General features: G+C 37.8%; 1 protein-coding gene across 4 annotated transcripts in view; it reads right to left on the bottom strand.

Annotated features, from left to right (window-relative positions):
• Nucleotides 1–997: 997 nt before the first annotated feature.
• LOC150106126 (uncharacterized) overlaps nt 998–21,807 on the bottom strand; it is a 424,317-nt gene continuing 403,507 nt past the window's right edge. For all 4 annotated transcript variants that reach the window (XM_090393871.1, XM_090393872.1, XM_090393873.1 and 1 more), the window contains one exon: nt 998–1,428. In XM_090393871.1, coding sequence (XP_090249997.1) covers nt 1,105–1,428 — 324 coding nt within the window. In that variant the 3' untranslated portion in view covers nt 998–1,104. The remainder of the gene's footprint in view (nt 1,429–21,807) is intronic.

The raw sequence follows: 21,807 nt of genomic DNA, 5'->3' as shown, positions 1-21,807 counted from the left end.
GGTCTTTTCTCACGAATTTTTTCATCTAGTCTGGTTAAAATATCGGAATAACATTCCCCGGTTACTGTTTTACCCTTTTAAAATTAATTAATAAACAAAATGCCTTTAGCATCCCAAAACACCGATGTCATGACCTTTCCTGCTGATGGAACCGACTTTGTCTTCTTTACTGTTGAACAACCGGCTTCTGTCCACTGTTTTGACTGCTGTTTGGATTCTAGTGTGTAATGGTGAATCCAAGTCTCATCCATAGTAATAAATCAATGCACAAAATCTGCTTTATTCTTGTTAAAATGCTGCAAGCACTGTTCAGAGATTTGAATTCGAGTGTGTTTTTGATCTGCTGTGAGCAAGCACGGCACCCATCTTGTGCAAAGCATTTTCATTTGCAATTCTTCATGCAAAATATATCCTACATGTTCTTTTGAAATGCCTATAGTCTCAGCAATTTCATGAACTTTGACTCGTCGGTCATCCAATACCATATTGTGCACTTGATCAATGATTTCTAGTGTTGTTACACTTTTTGGACATCCTTCACGTGGATCATCTTCAAGGCTTGTACGGCCCATTTAAACCCAGTAGCCCATTTCTTAATTGGCGAAAACGAAGGAGAAGAGTGCCCATAAACTTTTATGAACTTTGAATGAATTTCTTTTGGGTATAAACCTTTTACAAAGAATTTTATAACCACACGATATTCAATTTTATCCATTTCAAGGGATACAGACAACACTTTTGCTTCAGACAGCTGTATAAAACAAACTACTTGATGGAATGACTTGCAATTTCACATGCTTATGACAGATGTACCAACTTAGAAAAAAAAATCTTGCCAACAGTGTTGTCATCTATAGTCAAGGCTGAGAACTTTTCAGACTACCCTCGTATATGTAATCATGATATGAAATTAATGGATTGACCAGGATGTATGTAATATGTCAAGGCAAGCACCAAAAGTGAGAACTGATGCAAAATAAACCACATTAAAAAGCCACTCATTCTCAACAATTTTATTTAAAAGCAGGTACAAATTTCACCAGTGCAGTATATTTTATATAAGAAGCTTACAAAAGAAGAATTATCTTGTTTTTACCAATGATATTAATCCTTCCTAAAAGGAGTACATATAGCACAGTTACCAACTGCACAGCTCTTCCAGTGTGACATAATAACTTGGGAAGATGAACACATTGAAAAATGACAAGTTTCTCCAGTTTTACAAGTAGATATATGATTAAGTACATTTATAGTTGATTGGCAATGCTGGACATAGCAGTAATGTGTCTGTCCATTGAGCTGATCTCTCATTTCTTGACATCTTTTTGCATGTAACAAAATGGCAAGTTGTTTCCTTACTGACTTAATATTCTCCATATTATTATTTGTTGTTTCATTCCATATAGAGGCAGCAGCTTGGGCCTCTGCCTAAAAACATACCAAAATATCAGTTTTTAATTTTGAAAAGCAAGCTTCATATGTGTATGTGTGTATATATTGACAAACATAGTATACAAACATAAACATAAGTATGGGAAGATGTCATAGATATCACAGAATAAGAGAAAAGAATGAGTGTAGGAATTGTAAGAATAAGTATGTCATTTTTCCCCTTTATCCTTGTCCCAAGTATTTATGACTGTAGTCATGTGTGTTCGTGAGGCCGGTTTGCCTGTTTTGAGGAATGAAAATCCCAAGTTTCCGGGTGGGGTGGGGGGGTGGGGTGGGGAACAACCCTCCAACTCCATATGAGACCGGCTAACTCACCTTTAGTCGAAAAGAACTGTTAAAGGTTCCTCACATCTTGTATGGGATTTCAACCCAGGTCTTTCTGACCAAAGGGCTTCGTCTGTATTAACTAAGCTAAGGGAGTCTTTGAGGGAGGCTACATATAAGCCACACCAGCTTTCATACCTTTTCAAGAATTCATTCACACACTACCTGCATTCGCTACATCCAAAGGCAACCAATTCCAATCACATACTGCTCTGTGAGAGAAAAATTTAGTTCATGTCCCCCACTTCTATAAAATTAAAAATTACATCAAGTCTATTTGTAGGCCTCTCTCATATCAACCCTCTTCTGCTGTTTATTAGTGTTTGCAGTCCACAAATTCTCAATCTGTTTCAGAATCTACATTCCACAGTCCCAATATCATCTTTAGCACACTCTTTTGCCAAGTAAAGGAATGAAATGATATCCTTATTCTTACATGTCAATGTTTGTTTCGGCATTGCAATTATCCTCTGAGTTATATTTGCAATCTCTGCCATATGATTCTTGAAGTTCAACTTCCTATCAATTTTGATATCATAAACAACAAGTTTATGATAACATCATAAGCTCATTGTTTTTGTTAGCACACTGGTACAACATGACAGTTAAAGGCAAATCACTGTGTAAGTCTCTCCAGAAGACAAAGTAAACAGCGACGATTTCTCAAAATTGGTACAGTCGTGAATCTAGTATGTATGTGTGGGAAGATGTCACAGATATCACAGAATAAGAGAAAAGAATGAGTGTGGGTATGTAGGAAAAGAGATATTCTGATGAACCATGAGGCTTGCTTAAATATGACTTTAAATAGTTTAAATAGAAGTACAGAACCTGCCATTGTGACTGACTCAGCAGTTGAAGTTTGTGTGAATGTTCAGAGAGAGAGAGTGCGTGTGGAAATAATAACATGGGAAAAAGGTTCAGTTGACAATAAAGTGGGTGATAAGTTATATGATGTTAAAAAGCAGAGAAAAACAATAAAGTGGGCAATAATGATGTTCTAAAACATTTGCAGTTAATGGTCAAGTGGGGGAGCGAGCTTGATGGCAAACAAGAGTGTGACTGATGATAAAATAGCAAGAGTAAATGATACTGAAAAAAAGGATGCAAAAAGATGAAACAGATGCAGAGAGAAATGAAGAGAATTCAAGATATGTATGGAAATGTGATGAAGATGAAAGAGGTAACAAAAGACATGCGAGTGGCAGGGTATGGGAATTCGATTATTAGAGGTGTGGTAAACAAGAAGATGCATAAGGTTTGCTTTCCTGAATATAGTGATTGAGACATTGGATATGAGGAGTAAGCAAGCTAAAGAGTTGGTAGTGGTAACAGGGACAAATGATTTGACTGGGAACAAGGAACACAAGATTGGATATCAGGAGGTTGTTGAGAAGGATAAAAGATAACAGTGTGATAGGAAAGGTAGGCATTGTGTTGCTCAGGTATGACAGTGATGAAATGAGGAGGAGAGCGAAGATTGTGAAAGGAGTATAATTTGTTAATGTACAGAATGAGTTTGAAGGATGAATTGAACTGCATAAGAGCGATGGACTGCACTTGAATGGTTTTGGTGTGAGTCATTTGGAGAGATTGTTGCTAGAAGGGAGAGTGATAAGTGCAGAGAAGGAATCTGAGCAATTAATAAGCAATGTGAAAATGTGGCAGAGTAAGAAAGGAGAGAGAGAAATAGTGCTTATGAATGAAGAGGTGGGTAGCATAAGTGTAGAGAATGAGAGAACAAGTGCAAGAAAATCAGAAAAATGGGATACTCAGGGAGGACAGGGGAACATAGCATGAGAAAAGTTGATGCTCCAAGAGGATGTGAATGGGTGTGTAGACAAAAAGGGAAGAGGATAACCTGGGATGTAGGGAAAACAGTTCGATTTGAACGAGGATCTGGTATGAGCAAGGAGTAAAAGAAATCTACTTACTTATTACAATAAAGTGACTGCTTCCTTGGACAGAGGAGAAGGATACACAGTAATATACTTGGATTTCGCAAAAGCTTTTGATAGAGTGCCTCATGATAAGTTGACAGTCAAACTAGAGCAGATGGGGTTGGATATTAGATTAGTGCATTGGATTGGAGACTGGCTATCTGATAGGTATCAACAAGTTGTGTATGGGGGTGCAATATCCAGGAAAAGGAAAGTCACTAGTGGAGTGCCTCAGGGATCTGTTTTAGGGCCATTACTATTTAACTTGTATATTAATGATATTGGCGAAGATTTGGATGGAGATATTCAGTTGTTTGCAGATGATGCAAAGTTGGGAAGAACCATAAAGAGTAGTGAAGATGTTGTGGCCTTGCAAGAAGACTTGAATAAATTGAGTGATTGGGCAAGCAAATGGGGGTGTGAGTTCAATGTTGCAAAATGTAAGGTTTTAAAATTTGGAAAACAAAGATGGGATGCAGAATTTATGCTTGGTAAGAATATATTGTTGGAAGTAGAGGAAATAAGAGATCTGGGAGTGATAGTGGATAAAGATCTAAAATTTAGGGGTCACATCGCCAAAATTGTGAAGACAACACAAAGACTTCTGGGAATGATGAGGAGGACACTGACGTGTAGAAGGAGGGAGATTCTTGTTCCATTGTATAAGGCTTTGATTAGGCCACACATGGACTATTGTGCCCAGATTTGGTCACCTGGTTTTCAGAAGGATGAGGAGATGTTGGAAAGGGTCCAAAGGCGACTGACTAAGGTAGTTTCTGACCTCTGGAATGTCGAGTATGAGGAAAGATTGAAAAGATGTAATTTGCAGAGACTAGTGGAGAGAAGGAAGAGGGGAGATATGATAGAGACCTACAAGTTGGTAAGGGGTTGCTATAGGATCAATGGTGGAGAAGTTCTACAGCGAATAGTGGGAGATCAGGGGAGAACCAGAGGTCATCCCTGGAAACTGTATAAAGAGGGTGTGAGTAGGGGAGTGAGAGGCAGGTTTTTTTCGTGCAGAGTTGTGAATGATTGGAATGCCTTGCCTGAGAGTGTGGTGTCTGCAAGGAGTTTGAATGTGTTTAAGACCCGGTATGATGAGATGTGTGTGAGATAAAAGGACCTCCTAGATGAGTCTTTGACTCCATGAGGTCTTGTTTAATAATAATAATAATAAAATGGCTTGAGGAAAGTATGGAGAAGTCACATCTAATGAGTGGTATCAGTGAAACTTGTGTTAGATTCAGGAATGACCCTGTTATGTTTGAATATGAATGCTAGAAATATCATAAACATGGGAAATGAAACGGTTGCATTGTTTGAGTTTGTTCACCCAAAAATTGTTGGAATAAGTGACACATGGTTGGATAAAGATGACATCCTGACAGGAATACAGATGGCAGGGTATGATGTATTTTGTGAGGACAGAAAGGTTAAAAGGAAGATGGAGTGCTATTGATAATAGAAAAAGATTTATGCCCATACAACATAAAGATGCAAGGGGAAATAGTGATACTGGTTTTGAGGTGAGATAGAACTGAATAGAATGAAATGCTTCATTGGATATTGCTACTACAGACCTGGTAATAAGGAGATAATGAACAAGAAATGTGTAAGTAAATTGGAAAGGGGTGATCATTATGGGTGATTTTAATTGCGGCAAAATAGGTGACCAGATAACAACTGGAAGTAAAGAAAAAGATTTTTGGGATACAAATACCTCAGGCAGTAGTTAACAGAGTGGCACATGAGGATTGTTTGTCTTGAATTTGATCATCTCATCACAGGATGTTATTATAAATGAGGTGTCAAACTCACTCCACTTGGTGATGAACATGAAGTGATTAACTGGATGGTTGTCAGACATGTAAGGAAATGATATATGTGGAACTACAAGGCTGGTGATTATGAGAAGATCAGGATACATCTTTGAGTTGTGGCATGCAATGAGCAGTTGGGTGGAAAGGAGATGCTGCTTGGGTGATAATCAAGAACTATCTAGTAGAAGTAATGTTCAAATGTATTAAAAAGAAGCTTAAATAAGGTAGGTATGAAATGGATGAAGGAAGAGATTAAAGGCAAGATGGAGTCAACATAAGAGGAGTGGTAATAATCAATTCCAGGAGGTATACTAAGAACACACATGAAGGGTAATTCAGTTGGTAAGGATAGCAAAACTTCAGTATATGTCAGCGTAAGTGTAATGTATAGTGGATTGATCATCATCATCATCATCAGGATCAGAAGAATTATAAACATCACTGCGCTTTCACTAGGAAGGTCTGTAAATTCTAGAATCACGGTTTTAACACCTTTTTCTGGAATGAAATATCAAACTCTCAATGGCACCCAAACCAGTGGCACCAAAACCCACCCAAACATCACTGGATTTTAGGTAATATGCTAGCCTTTTATAATAAAGTTACAAGAGCAGTAGATGAGGGAAAGGCATATACTGCCATTTTCTTGGATTTAGCAAAGGTATTTGACAGGATGCCACATGATAAGCTGATACTTAAGTTGCAGCACATGGATCTGGATGTCAGGTTGGTCAACTGGATTCAGGATTGGCTGTCCGATAGGTATCAGTTGTGTATGGTGGGGCAATTTCAAGGAGGCAGAGGGTTACAAGTGGGGTCCTACAGGCTCAGTACTGGGACCTATACTGTTTAACCTTTATATCAATGACATTGTCAGTGGATTGCAAGGGAATATTTAGTTGTTTGTGGATGATGCAAAGCTGGGAAGGGTTATTAGTAATAGTGCAGATGTGGTAACCCTGCAAGAGGATTTGAATAAGCTAGATAGATGGGCAAATGAATGGGGGTTTCAGTTTAATGCAGCAAAATGTAAGGTCTTGAGGTTTGGGATACATCGATGGGATGCTGCATACTCTATTGGAGGAGCTATACTGAAGGAAGTAGGGGAGACAAGAGATCTAGGATTGATGATTGATAGAAACCTGAAATTTAGGGGTCATATTGCAAAGGTGGTGAAGGTAACAGAGAGGATTGCTGCAATAATGAGAAGGACACTGACCAGCAGAGATAAAAGAGTTATCATTCCATTGTATAAGACTCTGATCAGATCACAGTTAGGCTATTGTTCACAGATTTGGTCCCCAGGATTTGAAGGGGATAAATTAACTGTGGAAAGGGTACAAAGGCAGATAACAAAGATGATTTCAGGACTGTACAATGTTAGTTATGAGGATCGGCTGAGGGAATGTGGACTGCACAGCTTGGTGGATAGAAGAAGGAGAGGTGATATGATTGAGACTTTTAAGCTGTTGAGAGGTGGTTACAGGGTTGACACTGGGGAGTTCTTTTGCTTGGTTGAACATCGTGAAGGCATGATGACAAGGGGCCATCCCTGGATGTTAACTGTGAGCAAGAGGGTGAAGAGTGGTTTCTTTGCATGGATGGTGGTTGAACCATGGAATGCATTGCTTGATGGAGTGGTGAGAGCAAGAACGGTCAATGAGTTTAAGGAGTGGTATGACAGACTTTGCGTTTCCTAGGAAGGACCTCCTGCGATGAGTCTTTTGACTCCATGAATGCCTGAATAATAATAATAATAAAGCTGAGACTCTGGTAATGCACCTAATGAAATTTCCTAGAATGATGAAACTAGTAGTGCTTTAGAAATAAATTATTTTCTATTTTATCACTCATCTGTCACTATATATAAGTTACCTGAAACACCATGTTATAGAGAGGAGTTTGAGAATGTTGGATCTGGTAATAGCATCAGAAGATATAACTAACGTAGACGCTCTGCCTCCAACTGGAGAGAGAGAGTTTCCATGCAGTCATGTTCTGATACGTTGCTAAACATGAAGAATTCTCCACTACGAGAAGGTTTATATTGAATTATAAAGCTGGTAATATATAACAGACCTCAGAGTCATCTTGGAGAAGTGCCACGACTTGAGAAGCTTAGGGATCCTAGATGGCCCATAAAATGTGGGATCGTCCTGTTGTCCTGAGAAAAACTCTTCGGGACAGCTTTTTGTCTTGTATTTTAGAGTTCAAGACTGAATAACAAAATTGATGAGTTACAATTTCTATTCTATTACAAACATCGCTCTCTGTCATTACTATAGATGCATTATTTTTTCAAGGCAGGTGATAGCAACACTGCAACAATGATAAGTTCATTAGAACAGTGCGCATGTGCATTGACATTTTGGTGTGTGCCGTGATATTGGCTCAGTTTTAAATAGCATGGAACGGTCTGCTTGGCCCACACCATTTTAGAAGCTTGCTCCGAGAGAAACAGTTTGGTGCTTGCAGAGTATTAATGACTGTCCGACTGCTGTTAAAATGTATGGTTTTTCAATTCTCCTGTGGCCCTGTTGAACATTGAAAATGCCGAAAAGGAAGCATGATTATATAGACGCTATAAAAACTCAATTTCCATTTTAAAAAAAATCTACTAAATTAGGTGAGACAGATAAAGTAGAGTGTACAGTTTGTGGTGGCTTGTTTAGCATCGAGCATGGCAGAAAGTCTGACATTACCCAGCACATTGCTACGAAAAGACATAAATCCGCATCTCGAGCTAGTACCAGTGCAAAAGTCAGTGATTTCTTTACCAAGAAAGAGATGAGGGAAGTGGAAAAGAATCTTGCTGCAGAAGGAGCAACTTTCGCATATCACACATGTTTTCACAACCAGAGTTTTCAGTCAATGGATTGTACATCTAAAATAATACATAAGTTATATGATAGAAAATTAACGTGTGGGCAAACAAAAACACAAGAGTTAATTGTAAATGTTTTGGCTCCATTTGCAATCAAGCAATTCAAACTGGAAATGGAGAAAGCAAATTATATATCTATCCTTATTGACGTTTCAAACCATGGTGTTTCAAAATTAGTGCCATTGACAGTTCGATATTTCGTTCCAGAAAAAGGTGTTAAAACCATGATTCTTGAATTTACAGACCTTCCTAGTGAAAGCGCGGAATGACTTACGAATTACATATGGGACTTGTTAAAATCTTGGAAGATTAAGATAAAGTCATAGCCTTGTCAGCGGACAATACTAGTACTAACTTCGGTGGGTGTTCGAGAAAGGGAAGAAACAACGTGCACCATTAATTGAGAACCAGGTTTGTCTCTGAATTGATTGGAGTTGGTTGCTCAGCTCATATTTTAAACAATGCTGTGCAAACTGCAGCTGATACATTGCCTGTAGATACTGAGGCTATTATAGCTAAAATACTTCAACACTTTTATATATACTCTGTAAGAGTCCAGTCCCTAAAAGAATTTTGTGAATTTGTGGACAATGAGTATAAAATAGTTCTAGGATACTCGAAGACGAGGTGGCTGTCATTGCATCCAGCTATCAAAAGGTTGAATGAAATGTATGAAGCATTTAAAGTCTATTTTCTTTCAACAGATAAATGTTCAACAATGTTGAAAGACTTTTTCCAGAACCCAGTGTCGAAGCTGTTTTCTACTTTTCTGGAGTTGCAATGTGAAGCTGTTTTCTACTTTTCTGGAGTTGCAATGTGAAATGTTCCATACTACTACTATCAGGAGCATAGAAGGCAAAACGATATCTTTCACTGAAGCACAGTCAATTATACAGTCACTGGTTGGAAAAATTGAAATGAGAAGAGATGAAAATTTGACAACTACCATCAAAAAGAAGCTACTTCTTGAGTTGCAAGAGTGAAAAGATTGAAAAGAGTGAAAAGATTGATTAGTGAAAAGGCATTCCAATCTGAGAAAATTGATTTCTATAACACATGTGTGTCATATATAAAAGAATGATCACAGTATATGCTGAAATTAGACAGTATGTCTTGGGTGAAACTGAGAACAGCATTATGTTGGGAAAATGTTCTTCAAACAGTCCAAACTATTAATCAGACCGCTGCCATATTAAACATTGTTGAATCTGATTTGTTTGATGAAGTAATGATATGAAGTAATGAAAACAGCTCTGAAGTCCAAAGAAGATAGTAAAGTGAACAACATGTTGAAATCCAAACATTTAGATGAAGTCTGGGTGGATCTCTTAAAAAATGTTGAAGGAGAACTATCAAATTTAAAGAAAGTAGTGGAGTTCGTTATGTGTATCCCTGGAACAAACACGTGCGTCGAACGATTATTTTCTCGCATGAACGCACCGTGGGCTGATGAGAAAAACAAATTGTCTGTAAAAACAATACTTATAAAATCATTCTTCAGTGAGGATTGTGTAGCTTTTCATGACATGATTCCTAAAATCAAACAATTGTTAAGTGAAATTCAATGTTCTTATTAATCAGTCTTGCTCACTCTTGCAATACTTTTCTGAAGAATGAATTTCACTTAACAATTGTTTGTTTTTAGGAATCATGAAAAGCTACACAATTCTCACTGAAGAATGATTTTACAATAAGTATTGATTTATCAGGTGAGAAGAGCATTACTATATTAACAATCTATTTTGTATCTATAATAGTAAGTAAAAAACCATTTGAAGGCACCTTAAAGTGGCTTAATGAAAATATGCAGCCTAACAATTTGATTTACTATTTGTTTACTTATACTTAGTAAAGTGTGTGTATAGTAAACCTTACCATGCACACACACTTGGAAAGTTGGAATCATTTTGTAAGACTGGCATATGTGATGGATGCGCATACTAAACTTTCACCCTCAGTCATAAGTGTCCCTTATTTTTTTCAAATGTATCTGGGATCCCTAGTGAAGCTACACCAAAAAAATGTTAGTAATTCATGGGAAGTGGTCAGAGATTGTTTTAGAGAAGTAGTATCAGACTGCATACCCAAGATCAGGAAGAAAACCAAGTGGGGATTAAGTGGATGAGTAGATAAGAAAGGACAAATCATAACCAATGAAAAAAAAGTTTTTTTCATTATGTAGCAAGTAAGAGGAAAAATGACTATGGTAGGATGACTTTAAACAATGCTCTTGGTAGGAAGGTGGTGACTGAACCAAAAGAAATAGTTCAGTTGTTGAGTGATCATTTTGCAAAGGTGTATCATCCAGGTGAAGATTTTACAGTTGCTGATGTTACACGCACGCACGCACGCACGCACACACACACACACACACACACACACACACACACACACACACACACACATATCGACATTCAGGCAGATGAACAGGAAGTGTTCAGCATATTGAAAAATATCAATGTGAATTTAGCAATGGGACAGGTGGCATGTCAACTTGTGTACTACATGAATGTGCAAGAGAATATTGGCATTGGCTCTGTTGAAGTTGTTCAATGTAAGTCTCAGCTCTAGCAGGATTCCAGCAGAATGGAAAGAGAGTAAGATAGTGACATTGCATAAAGGTGGCTCCAAGATAGAGGTAGAAAGCTACAGACCAGTTAATATATCAGGAGTGATTGTTAAAGTATTGGAAAAGTTGGTGAAAGGTAAAATACAATGGTCTGTGGATAGGGATGCAATACGCTATACTGGGCAGCATGGCTTTGTAATGGGTAGGTCCTGTCTTAGTAACTTATTAGTAACTTATTCACATTTTATAATAAAGTGACAACAGAATTGGATAAAGTTAATGGTTATACCATGATACTGCTTGACTTTGCCAAGGCATTTCACAGAATACCACATGGAAAACAACTACAAGAGGAGCAAATGAGAATGGATATGAGGTTAGTAGCAGACAGACACCGGAGAGTAGTATATGGTGGAGTGGAATCTAGGAGAATTATGGTGATTAGTGGAGTACCTCTGGGTTCTGTACTAGGACCACTAACTCTTTAATATGTATATCAATGACATCGGGAAAGATTTAAGAGTAGATATTCAGTTGTTTGTTGATGTTACAGACACACATCGACATTCAGGCAGATGAACAGGAGGTGTTCAGCATATTGGGGCTAACATTGGTGAGTACGGGCATGGCAAACCTGAGATACCCAAGCTAGACCTGATCTTACTTCATACAATATACACTTGGTATATCATATCTGGAGACTGGTCTTCTAATCTTCTTTCCCTCTACTCTCTCTTACTTCTTACTCCCTCCCACCCCCAGTGCTATTAGAGCAACTTGAGGGCAAGGGGGGGTGACTCTTTCCTCTCGAACTGTAGTTTCCACTATCTACTAAAAAAAGCGGCTGAATTCAAGTCAAGAAGTGGTGGTTGACACTTGATGAAAACTTAACCATTGAAACCGAATGAACTCTAACCAACCTAAAGATACATGCCTGCTTGACCGTTGCCCGGTCAAACAAGGGTCACGCCCACTATTAGGGAACCAAGATAGTGAAGGCGAAAAATATGCTATTGGAACAAAACGTCACCTAATAGACAGGAAAATCATAACAAGCATAGGAACATGAAATGTAAGAACTCTTCACCAGGAAGGAGTTGGAAGTACTACTGCATGAATTAGACAACTACTGATGGGAAGTGACTGGACTCTGCAAAACCAGATGGACTGGAAAAGGAGAATTCCACCATGGACAGTACAAAATCTTAACTTCAGGCAGGGAGGACAACAAACACCAAGAAGGAGTAGCACTTATATTAAAACCAAAGGCTTAAAACTCTCTATTGTCCTATAATCCTATCTCACCTAGGATAATTAAAGCAAGATTTAAAACATCAATCGGATCACTAACTATTATTCAAGTATACTCACCAACTTCGACATCATCAGAAGAAGACATTGAGGAGTTCTATACAGATTTGCAAAAAAGCAGTACAGCAGACATCAAGTCAAAATCTGCTAATTGTAATGGGGGACTTAAATGCAAAAGTAGGCAAAGACTGGGATACCTGGCCAAGAATAATCGGAAAGTTCGGGTATGGAGAAAGCAATGAACATGGCGAAAGACTGATAAACTTCTGCTCAAATAATAGACTAACAATAACCAACACTCTCTTTAAACATCCAAAACCCCAAAGAAAATGGACATGGATTTTACCATACAGACCAACGAAGAATATGATAGACTATATTATTGTAAACCAAAGATGGAAATCAAGTATCCTAAATTGCAGATCCTTTTGTGCAGATTGTGGATCAGACCATAAGCTAGTATTAGCAAACTTAAGAATAAAGTTAAAATCTGGAAGCACTTTTAGAGTCAAAAGGAGACTGAATGTAAAAAAAACTACAAGACAACAATATTCTAAGAAAATATCAACTAGAACTAGATAAAAACCTGAAGGAACTAATAAAACAGAATATAAACATTGAAGAACATTGATGCAAATTAAAGGAAATAATATTAAATTTGGCAGAAGAAACCATAGGTTATACAGAAAGAGAAAGTAAAAAGGATTGGATCTTGAATGAAGTAAAAAGGTTAAGCGATCAAAGGAAAAGCATTAAACTAAAACAGAACTATAACAGAAATCAATATAATAGATTAACCAGAGAAATTAGAAAACTAGTTAAAAGAGACAAGAATAACTGGTTAGAAGAAATATGCAAAATGGCAGAAAAGCTATCAAAAGAAAATAACCTACATGGATTATATAAAAAATAGACAAAAATTATCAAAAAAAAGAGGGGAAGGCTAATTCAAAGTAAAACAAAAAGAATGGCCAGATGGGAAGAATACTACAAAGATTTATATAATAAAAACAGCTCCAAGGATATTACAATTCCAGCCACTGAAATGGAAGAGGAAACAAATAACTTTAACAAAGAAATAATAGCACACAGCATAGAAAAACTCAAAACTAGGAAAGCACCTGGCTTTCCTAGTTTTGAATTTTGATCAAATACATGCAGAATTCTTAAAAGCAGGGAAGGAACAACTTTTGGAACCATTAAAAACATTATTTGAAAGGATCTACAAACACGAAGCAGTGCCTACTGATTGGACCAAATCAGTCATAACTCCTATATACAAAAAAGGAGATAAAACAATGCAATAATCACAGAGGCATTAGCCTCCTCAGTATTCCAAGTAAGGTTTTTACGAAAGTACTCCAAAAACAAATTAAGCCATATATAGAACTGGCACTAGGAGAAGAACAAGCAGGTTTCAGACCAGGGAAAAGCACAATTGATCAACTATTCACCTTAAGACAACTAATAGAAAAGACACTAGAGTACAACCAAAGTTGCTACATAAATTTCGTAGACTTTTATCAGGAATTTGATTCAATCCATAGAAGAGAACTATGAAAAACTATGGAAGAATTTGGAATTCCCAACAAAACCATAAGAATAATAAAGCATCTGTATGAGAAATCTGAAAGTGCAGTACGAATGGAGGACACCTTAACCAACTGGTTCCACACAGAGAGCGGAGTAAGACAGGGATGCAGTCTGTCACTAGACCTGTTCAATCTTGCACTGGAAGAAGCAACCAATAAGGCCTTAAACAATGAAGACTTCAGAATCAAAATATATGGGAAAAATGTAACAAATTTAAAATTTGCAGATGACATTGCATTACTTGCAAGCACAGAAGAACATCAACAGCAAATTTCTGATAAAATAAAGGAGGAATGTATAAAATCTGGATTAACCATAAATATAGACAAAACAAAAATTATGCAAATAGGAAAAAGAAGCACCAATCTGAAAATTGAAATTGATAGTAAGAATCTAGAGCAGGTAGAAAACTTCACCTACCTTGGATGAGTTATTGAGTACAATGGCGAAATTATAAAAGATATAAATAAATCAGTCAAGCATCCCAAACTTTTGGATGACTTAATAAAATATGGAAGTCAAGAGACATCAAACAAGTAACAAAAGTAAGAATCTAGGAAACAATGGTCCTCCCAATACTTCTCTATGGAAGTGAATGCTGGAATCTCAATTACTGAAATGGGTTGGCTAAGAAGATTACTTGGAGTATCTCTGCTGGATCGACTAAGAAACGAAGACATAAGGAAATGACTAAAACAAGAAATAACAATAATAGACAAAATCCAAGAAAGAAGACTGTAATGGTTTGGTCATGTGACCAGAATGGGAAAAGAAAGACTACCATCTAAAGCCCTGAATACAATGATGGAAGTTAAAAGATTCAAAGGATGGCCCAGAATTAGATGGATAGACAAATTAAAGAGGACCTGCAAACCAAATCACAACAAGCGACACCAAACTGGACAGAATTGTTCGGACTCTCCCGGGACAGACAGAAGTGGAAATAGTTCATTTGGCCTCATCGTCATCATCCACATAGATGATGGAAGAGAGAAGAAGATTCAGTTGTTTGTTGATAATGGAAAAATGGGGAGAGCAACAGTTAATAAAGGTGATGTAGTATGCTACAGGATGATTTAAATAAATAAGCATTGTGGACAATGTGGATAATGACTTTTATTATGCACTTCAGGTTGAAAAGGTTGCATATTATTATTATTATTATTTCGGGCTACTCCAGGGAGTCCTTAGACTCATCGAGGGAGGCCCTAAACATCATGTCCACACAACTATTCGACATTCTCACAGTATCTATTATACTTTGCCTTCAACTCGTTCACTGTCATAGCACCCACAACAGACTCTGGCAGCTTATTCCACTCATTTACCACTCTAAAAGTAAAGAACCCAGCTCTAACATCCCTACTAACCACACTCTTGCCCAACTTCCATAGGTGTCCCCTAGTTCTCCCACCACCAGTCCTGATCTCAAAAATATCCTCTGAATTAATCCTATAGAATCCCTTTAGCAATTTGAATGTCTTAAACATATCTCCCCTTTTCTGCCTATCAACTAATTTCTGCAACTCACAAATCTTCAACCTGTTCTCATATGGTTCATTCCATAGACCTGCTATCATCTTAGTCACTCACCTCTGGATCCTCTCCACCTCCTCCCCATCAAGAAGGAACCGAGGTGACCAAATCTGGGCACAGTAGTCGAGATGAGGTCTTATCAGGGCTCGGTACAGAGGCACAATAACTTGCTTGTCTCTGCTCGTCAAGGTATTTTTCAACAACCAAGTGAGTTGATGAGCTGTTTTAGTTACTTTTGCAATGTGCCTCCTAAACTTCATCTCCCTATCCACCAACACTACCAAGTCCCTGGCCTCATCAATCTCTTGGAGTACAGTTCCACCAATGTGGTATACTGCTGCTAATCTTTTCACCCCAAAATGCATAACCTTACATTTTGTCACATTAAATTGACATCCATTCTCCTTAGCCCAGAACTCCAATCTATCCAAGTCATCCTGCAAGACTTTGACATCTTCTGCATTCACTATCGCCCTACCCAACTTTGCATCATCAGCGAACAAATGAACTGTTCCACTTAGATCCTTCCCTATATCGTTAATGAACAGATTAAACAGCAGTGGTCCAAGAACAGAACCCTGCGGCACACCACTAGTCACAGGCCGTCTTTTGGACTCTACTCCTGAATAAACTACTCTTTGATATCTCTCCATCAAACACCCATCTATCCATCTCACCAACTCTATATCCATCCCCATATGTTGTAGTTCACGGATTAGAATTCCATGTGTTATCCTGTCAAACGCTTTTGCCAGGTCTAGCAGTATCACTGTAAACCCATTTCCCTTATCCAGTTCTGCCGTCACCTTGTTATAAAACTTGAGCAAGTTACTGAGGCATGATCTACCCTTCACAAAGCCATGCTGACCATGTTGTTTAATCTGAGTCTCGGGTCTCATTTTCATCAATCCATTCCTGTATTTTTCCCTTGACTACTTTCTCCAAGACCTTGAAAACAACTCCTGATATGCTGATCGGTCGGCCACCATAGTCTTGGATCCTCCTTTATGCAGTGAAACTATTTTCCCCTCTTTCCATGCCTTCGGGAGAAAACCAGACCCGAGACTCGGATTAAACAACATGGTCAAGGGAACTGATAATTCCTTAGCCGCTTCACGCAAGACCCGTGCCAGTATACCATCCAATCCCACAGATGTATTCACATTAAGGTTCTGTAATAGACTATTCACCTCCACTTCATTCATCACAATTCCTGTATAAACTAATGGTTCCTTCATTTTTTCAATGTCACTACCTGGATGATATACTTTTGCAAAGTGCGTGCTCAGTAACTCCACTATATCGACTGGTTCAGTGACCTCCTTACCATCGTCATTCCTTAAAATCATTTTGCCATGTACAGTTTTTTTCTTGCTTGCAGCATATTGAAAGAACTGTTTGGGATTCTCTTTTGCTTGCATAGCTAGTTTCCTTTCATAATTGGCATTTGCTATTTTTACCACACTCGTTACCCTTCTGGCCTGCACTTTATACCTTTCGTGTGCCTGCAGGTCACCCATTCGTTAAATTCCCTCCACAGTTGTTTCTTTTTTTGCAGCTCAAGCTTATTCATCCATTTAATCCTACTTGTTTTATTATTCGGACCCTAACCTCCTGTAAATGCTCCTTGACCACTTCCCATGCTCTATCGACATTCAGCCCTTGCAGTTGTACATGCCATGGCACTGATCCAAGCAATCACCTAAGCTTGTCAAACTTGCCAGCACGGTAATTCCACATATACCCTGTCTTAATCAAATTTCACACCTTTAGCCACCTCCCAGGTCAAGACCTTATGATCACTCTCACCAATAGGTGGCAACATGGTCATATTCATTACAGTCAAATTCTCAGATGCTATTACCAGGTCAAGCACTCTCACACCCCTAGTATTTTCAATTACATGCTGTCTCAGATAGTTATCCCTTAATAATTGAATAAAATCCATTTCCTTCCTCACATGTGTCCTCTCCTCCTTCCAATCAATGTTACCATAGTTGAAATCCCCCATAATAATTACCCTCCTACCACTCATTTCATCAATTTGTTTATGCATACTATCTCCACTATCTATTCCATCACCTAGTCTATAGCAGCACCCAACTGTATATTTTTTTCTGCCAGTCTCAATCTCACACCAAATAGCCTCAAATGAGCTCCTTTCACTATCCTGCAATACAACTTCAATTCTCCTTGGCTGCAGTTCATCAGCTATCATCAATAACACCCCTCCCCCCATTTTATTCTCTCTGTCCCTCCTAAACACACTATAACGTAAACACATTCTATCCCACTAAATATATCATCTTCTGTCAGTCAAGTTTCACTAATGCCAATAACCTGTGGCCAGGAAGAGCCAATCAAGGCCAAAAATTCTTCCTTCTTGTTCCTAATACTCCTGGCATTAGTATACATGAAGTGCAGTGATCCCATTGTCCCACCCCTATCTTGATGCGTTATTCTAAATGTCCCATTCCCATTTTTTGTCCTTAGTGCTGGCTCGGGTACATTATATATATTTTTACACTCAACTGTTTCACTGAAGTTTGCATATCCACTCTCCCCCCTCCTTGGTAGTTCTAGTTTCCCTGGTTCTGCACATCCATTTTCACTTCATTCAGCAACACTTTTTCCAGTCTCCGCACACCAAGTGCATTCAAATGCAGGCAAATGTGGAGGGCCACATCCATACAAGATGGATGTGGCACTCCACATCCATCTTGTATAAGTCCTTTGGCCCATCAAACTCATTCCACACGTCCACGAATTCCACACCACACCTCCTGCATAACCTGCGCATAATGTCATTTGCAATTATGGCCCTCCTTCTATATTCCTCTCTGTCATACCGCGGCAACAGACTCACCATTTTAACTCTGTCACTCTTTTCTTTCGCTACCTTTAACAATACTTTCAAGTCCTCTCTCATAAAAAATTTATCACCTTTCAATTCATTTGTACCCGCCACAATTATTAATTCTTTCACCCTCTGTTTTTGCACTGTACGCATTTAGTTACACTCCCATCTATCACTCCTCTTAATAATGAGTCACCATACAACACTCTTTCCTTCATTTCAGAAACTCTCCCACTCTTACGCCGTTTATTTACGTTAACCGAATCACTCTGGAAAGAGTTTTGCAGGTGCTCTAATTGCCGCTGTGCATTTTGTATCACTGCGTGCAACTTAGTGATCTCACTTCCTACAAATAATTCCTCATTTTTTTTATCATTCAAACCATTTTCTCTTTCTGTATAGGTGCTCTCACTCTTTCTTAGATCAGCGCTCTCATTGCCATCTTGTACATCGAAATTCCCTATCACGCCATTATTTTCACTCTCATTCTGGCTTTCTTCAACAATAACTGTCTCACAACCTGACACATACTTCAACTCCTCACTTTGCTTACACTCTCTGCACATTCTCCCACCACTATCACTTTCAATCCAAACTCCAGCCTCATTCGGGAATGCATACATTCCACACACATCACATTGGACAAATTCTCTCATTATAGTTTTTGAACAATGCCGTCATATTTTTGGACGCCATTATCTTACATCGCATTGGCGCCATATTCAAATCTATGAAATGTATCGTTAAATACTGAATTAAATAACAGAATTCACACCAAAATCACACAGACACAACAAGCTACCAAAATTAGACAATATTACGTTATGATTTTAACCTATATTCTAATTTTCATTCAAAATTATTCTTAGCTTTCGGGAGCTCCCTGAAAATATGACCGACCGTCCAAGGTAAGGGGTTTTGGGGATAATGGTGGACAAAGAGTAGAAGTTCAGAGGACATATTGCAAATGTCGGAAAAAATAACTCAAAGTATTACTTGGATGTTGAAAAATGTTAACAGGTAAAGATAAGGAAGTTATTGTCCCACTTTATAAGACTGTGTTTTGGACAAATCTTAAATACTGTGCACAGATTTGGTCACCCATGTACCAAAGGATGCAAGACTGAGGATGACAGGCTAAAGGCATTTCCTAGTAAAGAGTATTAAGACAAGATTATCAGTTATATATATATATATATATATAGTGGTGCCTCGTATTTCGTATTTAATTCGTTCCAGAAACCCGTTCGAACTATGAATCGTTCGAAGTCTGAATCAAGATTTTACATAAGAAATAATGGAAAGCGAAACAATCCATTCCCATATCCAAAAAATTTCAATAATTTTTTTTTATTTTATCTATCTCATAGCTTTACCCAAAGACACAATTTAATTTACAACTACTTCACTGACTGAAATACAATCTGGCCAGAGTTTTTTCCAAACAGAAATCATTGTTTTAATAGAATCTAATTTCCATGCCTTATCGACAATCCTTAAGCAATGAAGAATGTTGTAATGCTCTTTCCAAAATTCTTTAAGAGTCAGTTCTGTGGCATTGGTTATTTCAAAACACTTTTGAAACATAACGTTAACATACAGTTTTCTGAAGTTTGAAATCACTTGCTGGTCCATGGGTTGTATGATGGAAGTGGGTGGCAAAAATTTTATCTTGATGAAACTGAATTCACCAACTAAATCCTCCTCTAAATTTGGGGGATGAGCAGGAGCATTGTCCATCACTAGAAGAGCTTTTAATGGTAGATTTTTTTCAGTAAGATAATCTTTTACAGTGGGAGCAAATTCTTGATAAATCCACTCAGTGAAAAACTCTCTGGTAATCCACGCTTTCGTGTTGGCCCTCCACATAACACAAAATTTGCTCTTTATGACATTGTTCTTTTTAAAAACACATGGATTTTCAGAATGATAAACAAGCAAATGCTTTATCTTACAGTGTCCACTAGCATTACCACAAAGCAGCAAAGTAATTCTATCTTTCATAGGTTTATATCCTGGTGCCGTCTTTTTTCTTTTGTGATATAGGTCCTTTTGGGCATTTTTTTCCAAAAAAGACCTGTTTCATTGCAATTAAAAACCTGTTGAGATACAAATCCCTCACTATCAACATACGCCTTAAAGATTTTTACAAATTTATCCGATTCTTCTACATCGGCACTCGCGGCCTCTCCGTGCATGACAACACTATGGATTCCAGTTCATTTTTTGAATTTATCAAACCAGCCTCTACTTCCTTTAAACTCCCCATTTTCATTACTGGTCTCAGGTGTGCGTTTCTAAAGTTCACTATGCAGATGTTTGGCTTTCTCAAAAATAATTTTCTCAGTAATAACGTCACCACGTAATCGCTTCTCGTTTATCCACACTAAAAGCAGTTTTTCCATCTCTTCGATAACATGTGATCTCCTGGAGGTCAATGTTGTCACACTTTAGCCACATTTGCTGCTTTTATTGCTTTCTTATTCTTAAGAATGCTATTTACCGTTGACTTTGACATTTTAAACATCATTGCCAGATCTGTCAAACGTGTACTGCTTTTGTGTTTCATGATAATTTCTTTTTTCATCTCATCAATTGTCGATACTACAACTTTTCTTTTAAGTTTTGTTTTTTCTACATTCTTGGATGCCATGGGCAATAAAAAATGCCAAAAACAGTTAAAAATTCTCTACATAAACATATCGTGCAATGATTAGGCTGTGTAAAGTAAAGGACAAGACAGACACACACACTGCGCAGGCACGGGGAAGTGAGTGAGGAAAATTACTGGGGGAGAAGCATGCCCAATGGCATGCTGAAACTGTCTAATGCTAGATGACTCTGAGTTCCTGGACTATAGTTCGAACTGCGAATCAAATTTCTTGTGTTCTCAAGCATTTGAACTCTGGAACGTTCGAAGTACGAGACACCACTGTATATATATATATATATATATATGTATTCTTGAGTTTCTACTCAGTTGTAATGACACATTTTAAATAATAAATTTTAAATGACTTTAAACCGAGATAAAATATTAAATTTAATGATAATGATACAACTAGTTTCAGCCTTTTACAGCCTTCTTCAGGTATCCACTAAAGGTAGAACACAGTAATAAAAGTTCAAGATACAAAAAACTGAGAATTACAGGCAAAAAATTCAATACATAATTGTCACAAAAAACGTTGTACTTTTCAAGCCGTTCTATCTAACGCACTATTGTCTGTTGCATGCTTGCTTGCACGTTCTCGTGAACGCCAGTATTGAACAACTGCAGTATGACTATCAGGGATGTTATAACTCAAATTGCTGTTCAAATGTTCAGGATTAAGGAGGATTTCCCCGGACTCCATGATTTTCCTTTCAAACTCATCGATACAGAGAAAAATTTTTTCGGATTTATCCCAGCACACTGAGTGACTCTGTAGATTATCATGAGGATTGTTAGAGAAAAGAACATGACTGGATAGCGCAGATGCATGTGGCCTTTTATAGGATATGTCTCTCTTATGCTCCTC

Source organism: Typopeltis vanoorti, chromosome 6 (assembly GCF_054136105.1).
Source record: "Typopeltis vanoorti isolate ZY-2024b chromosome 6, IOZ_Tvanoo_1.0, whole genome shotgun sequence".
NCBI lineage: Eukaryota > Metazoa > Arthropoda > Arachnida > Uropygi > Thelyphonidae > Typopeltis > Typopeltis vanoorti.
The sequence above is the reverse complement of the archived record's forward strand: the minus strand, read 5'-3'. Positions and strand labels throughout refer to the sequence as shown.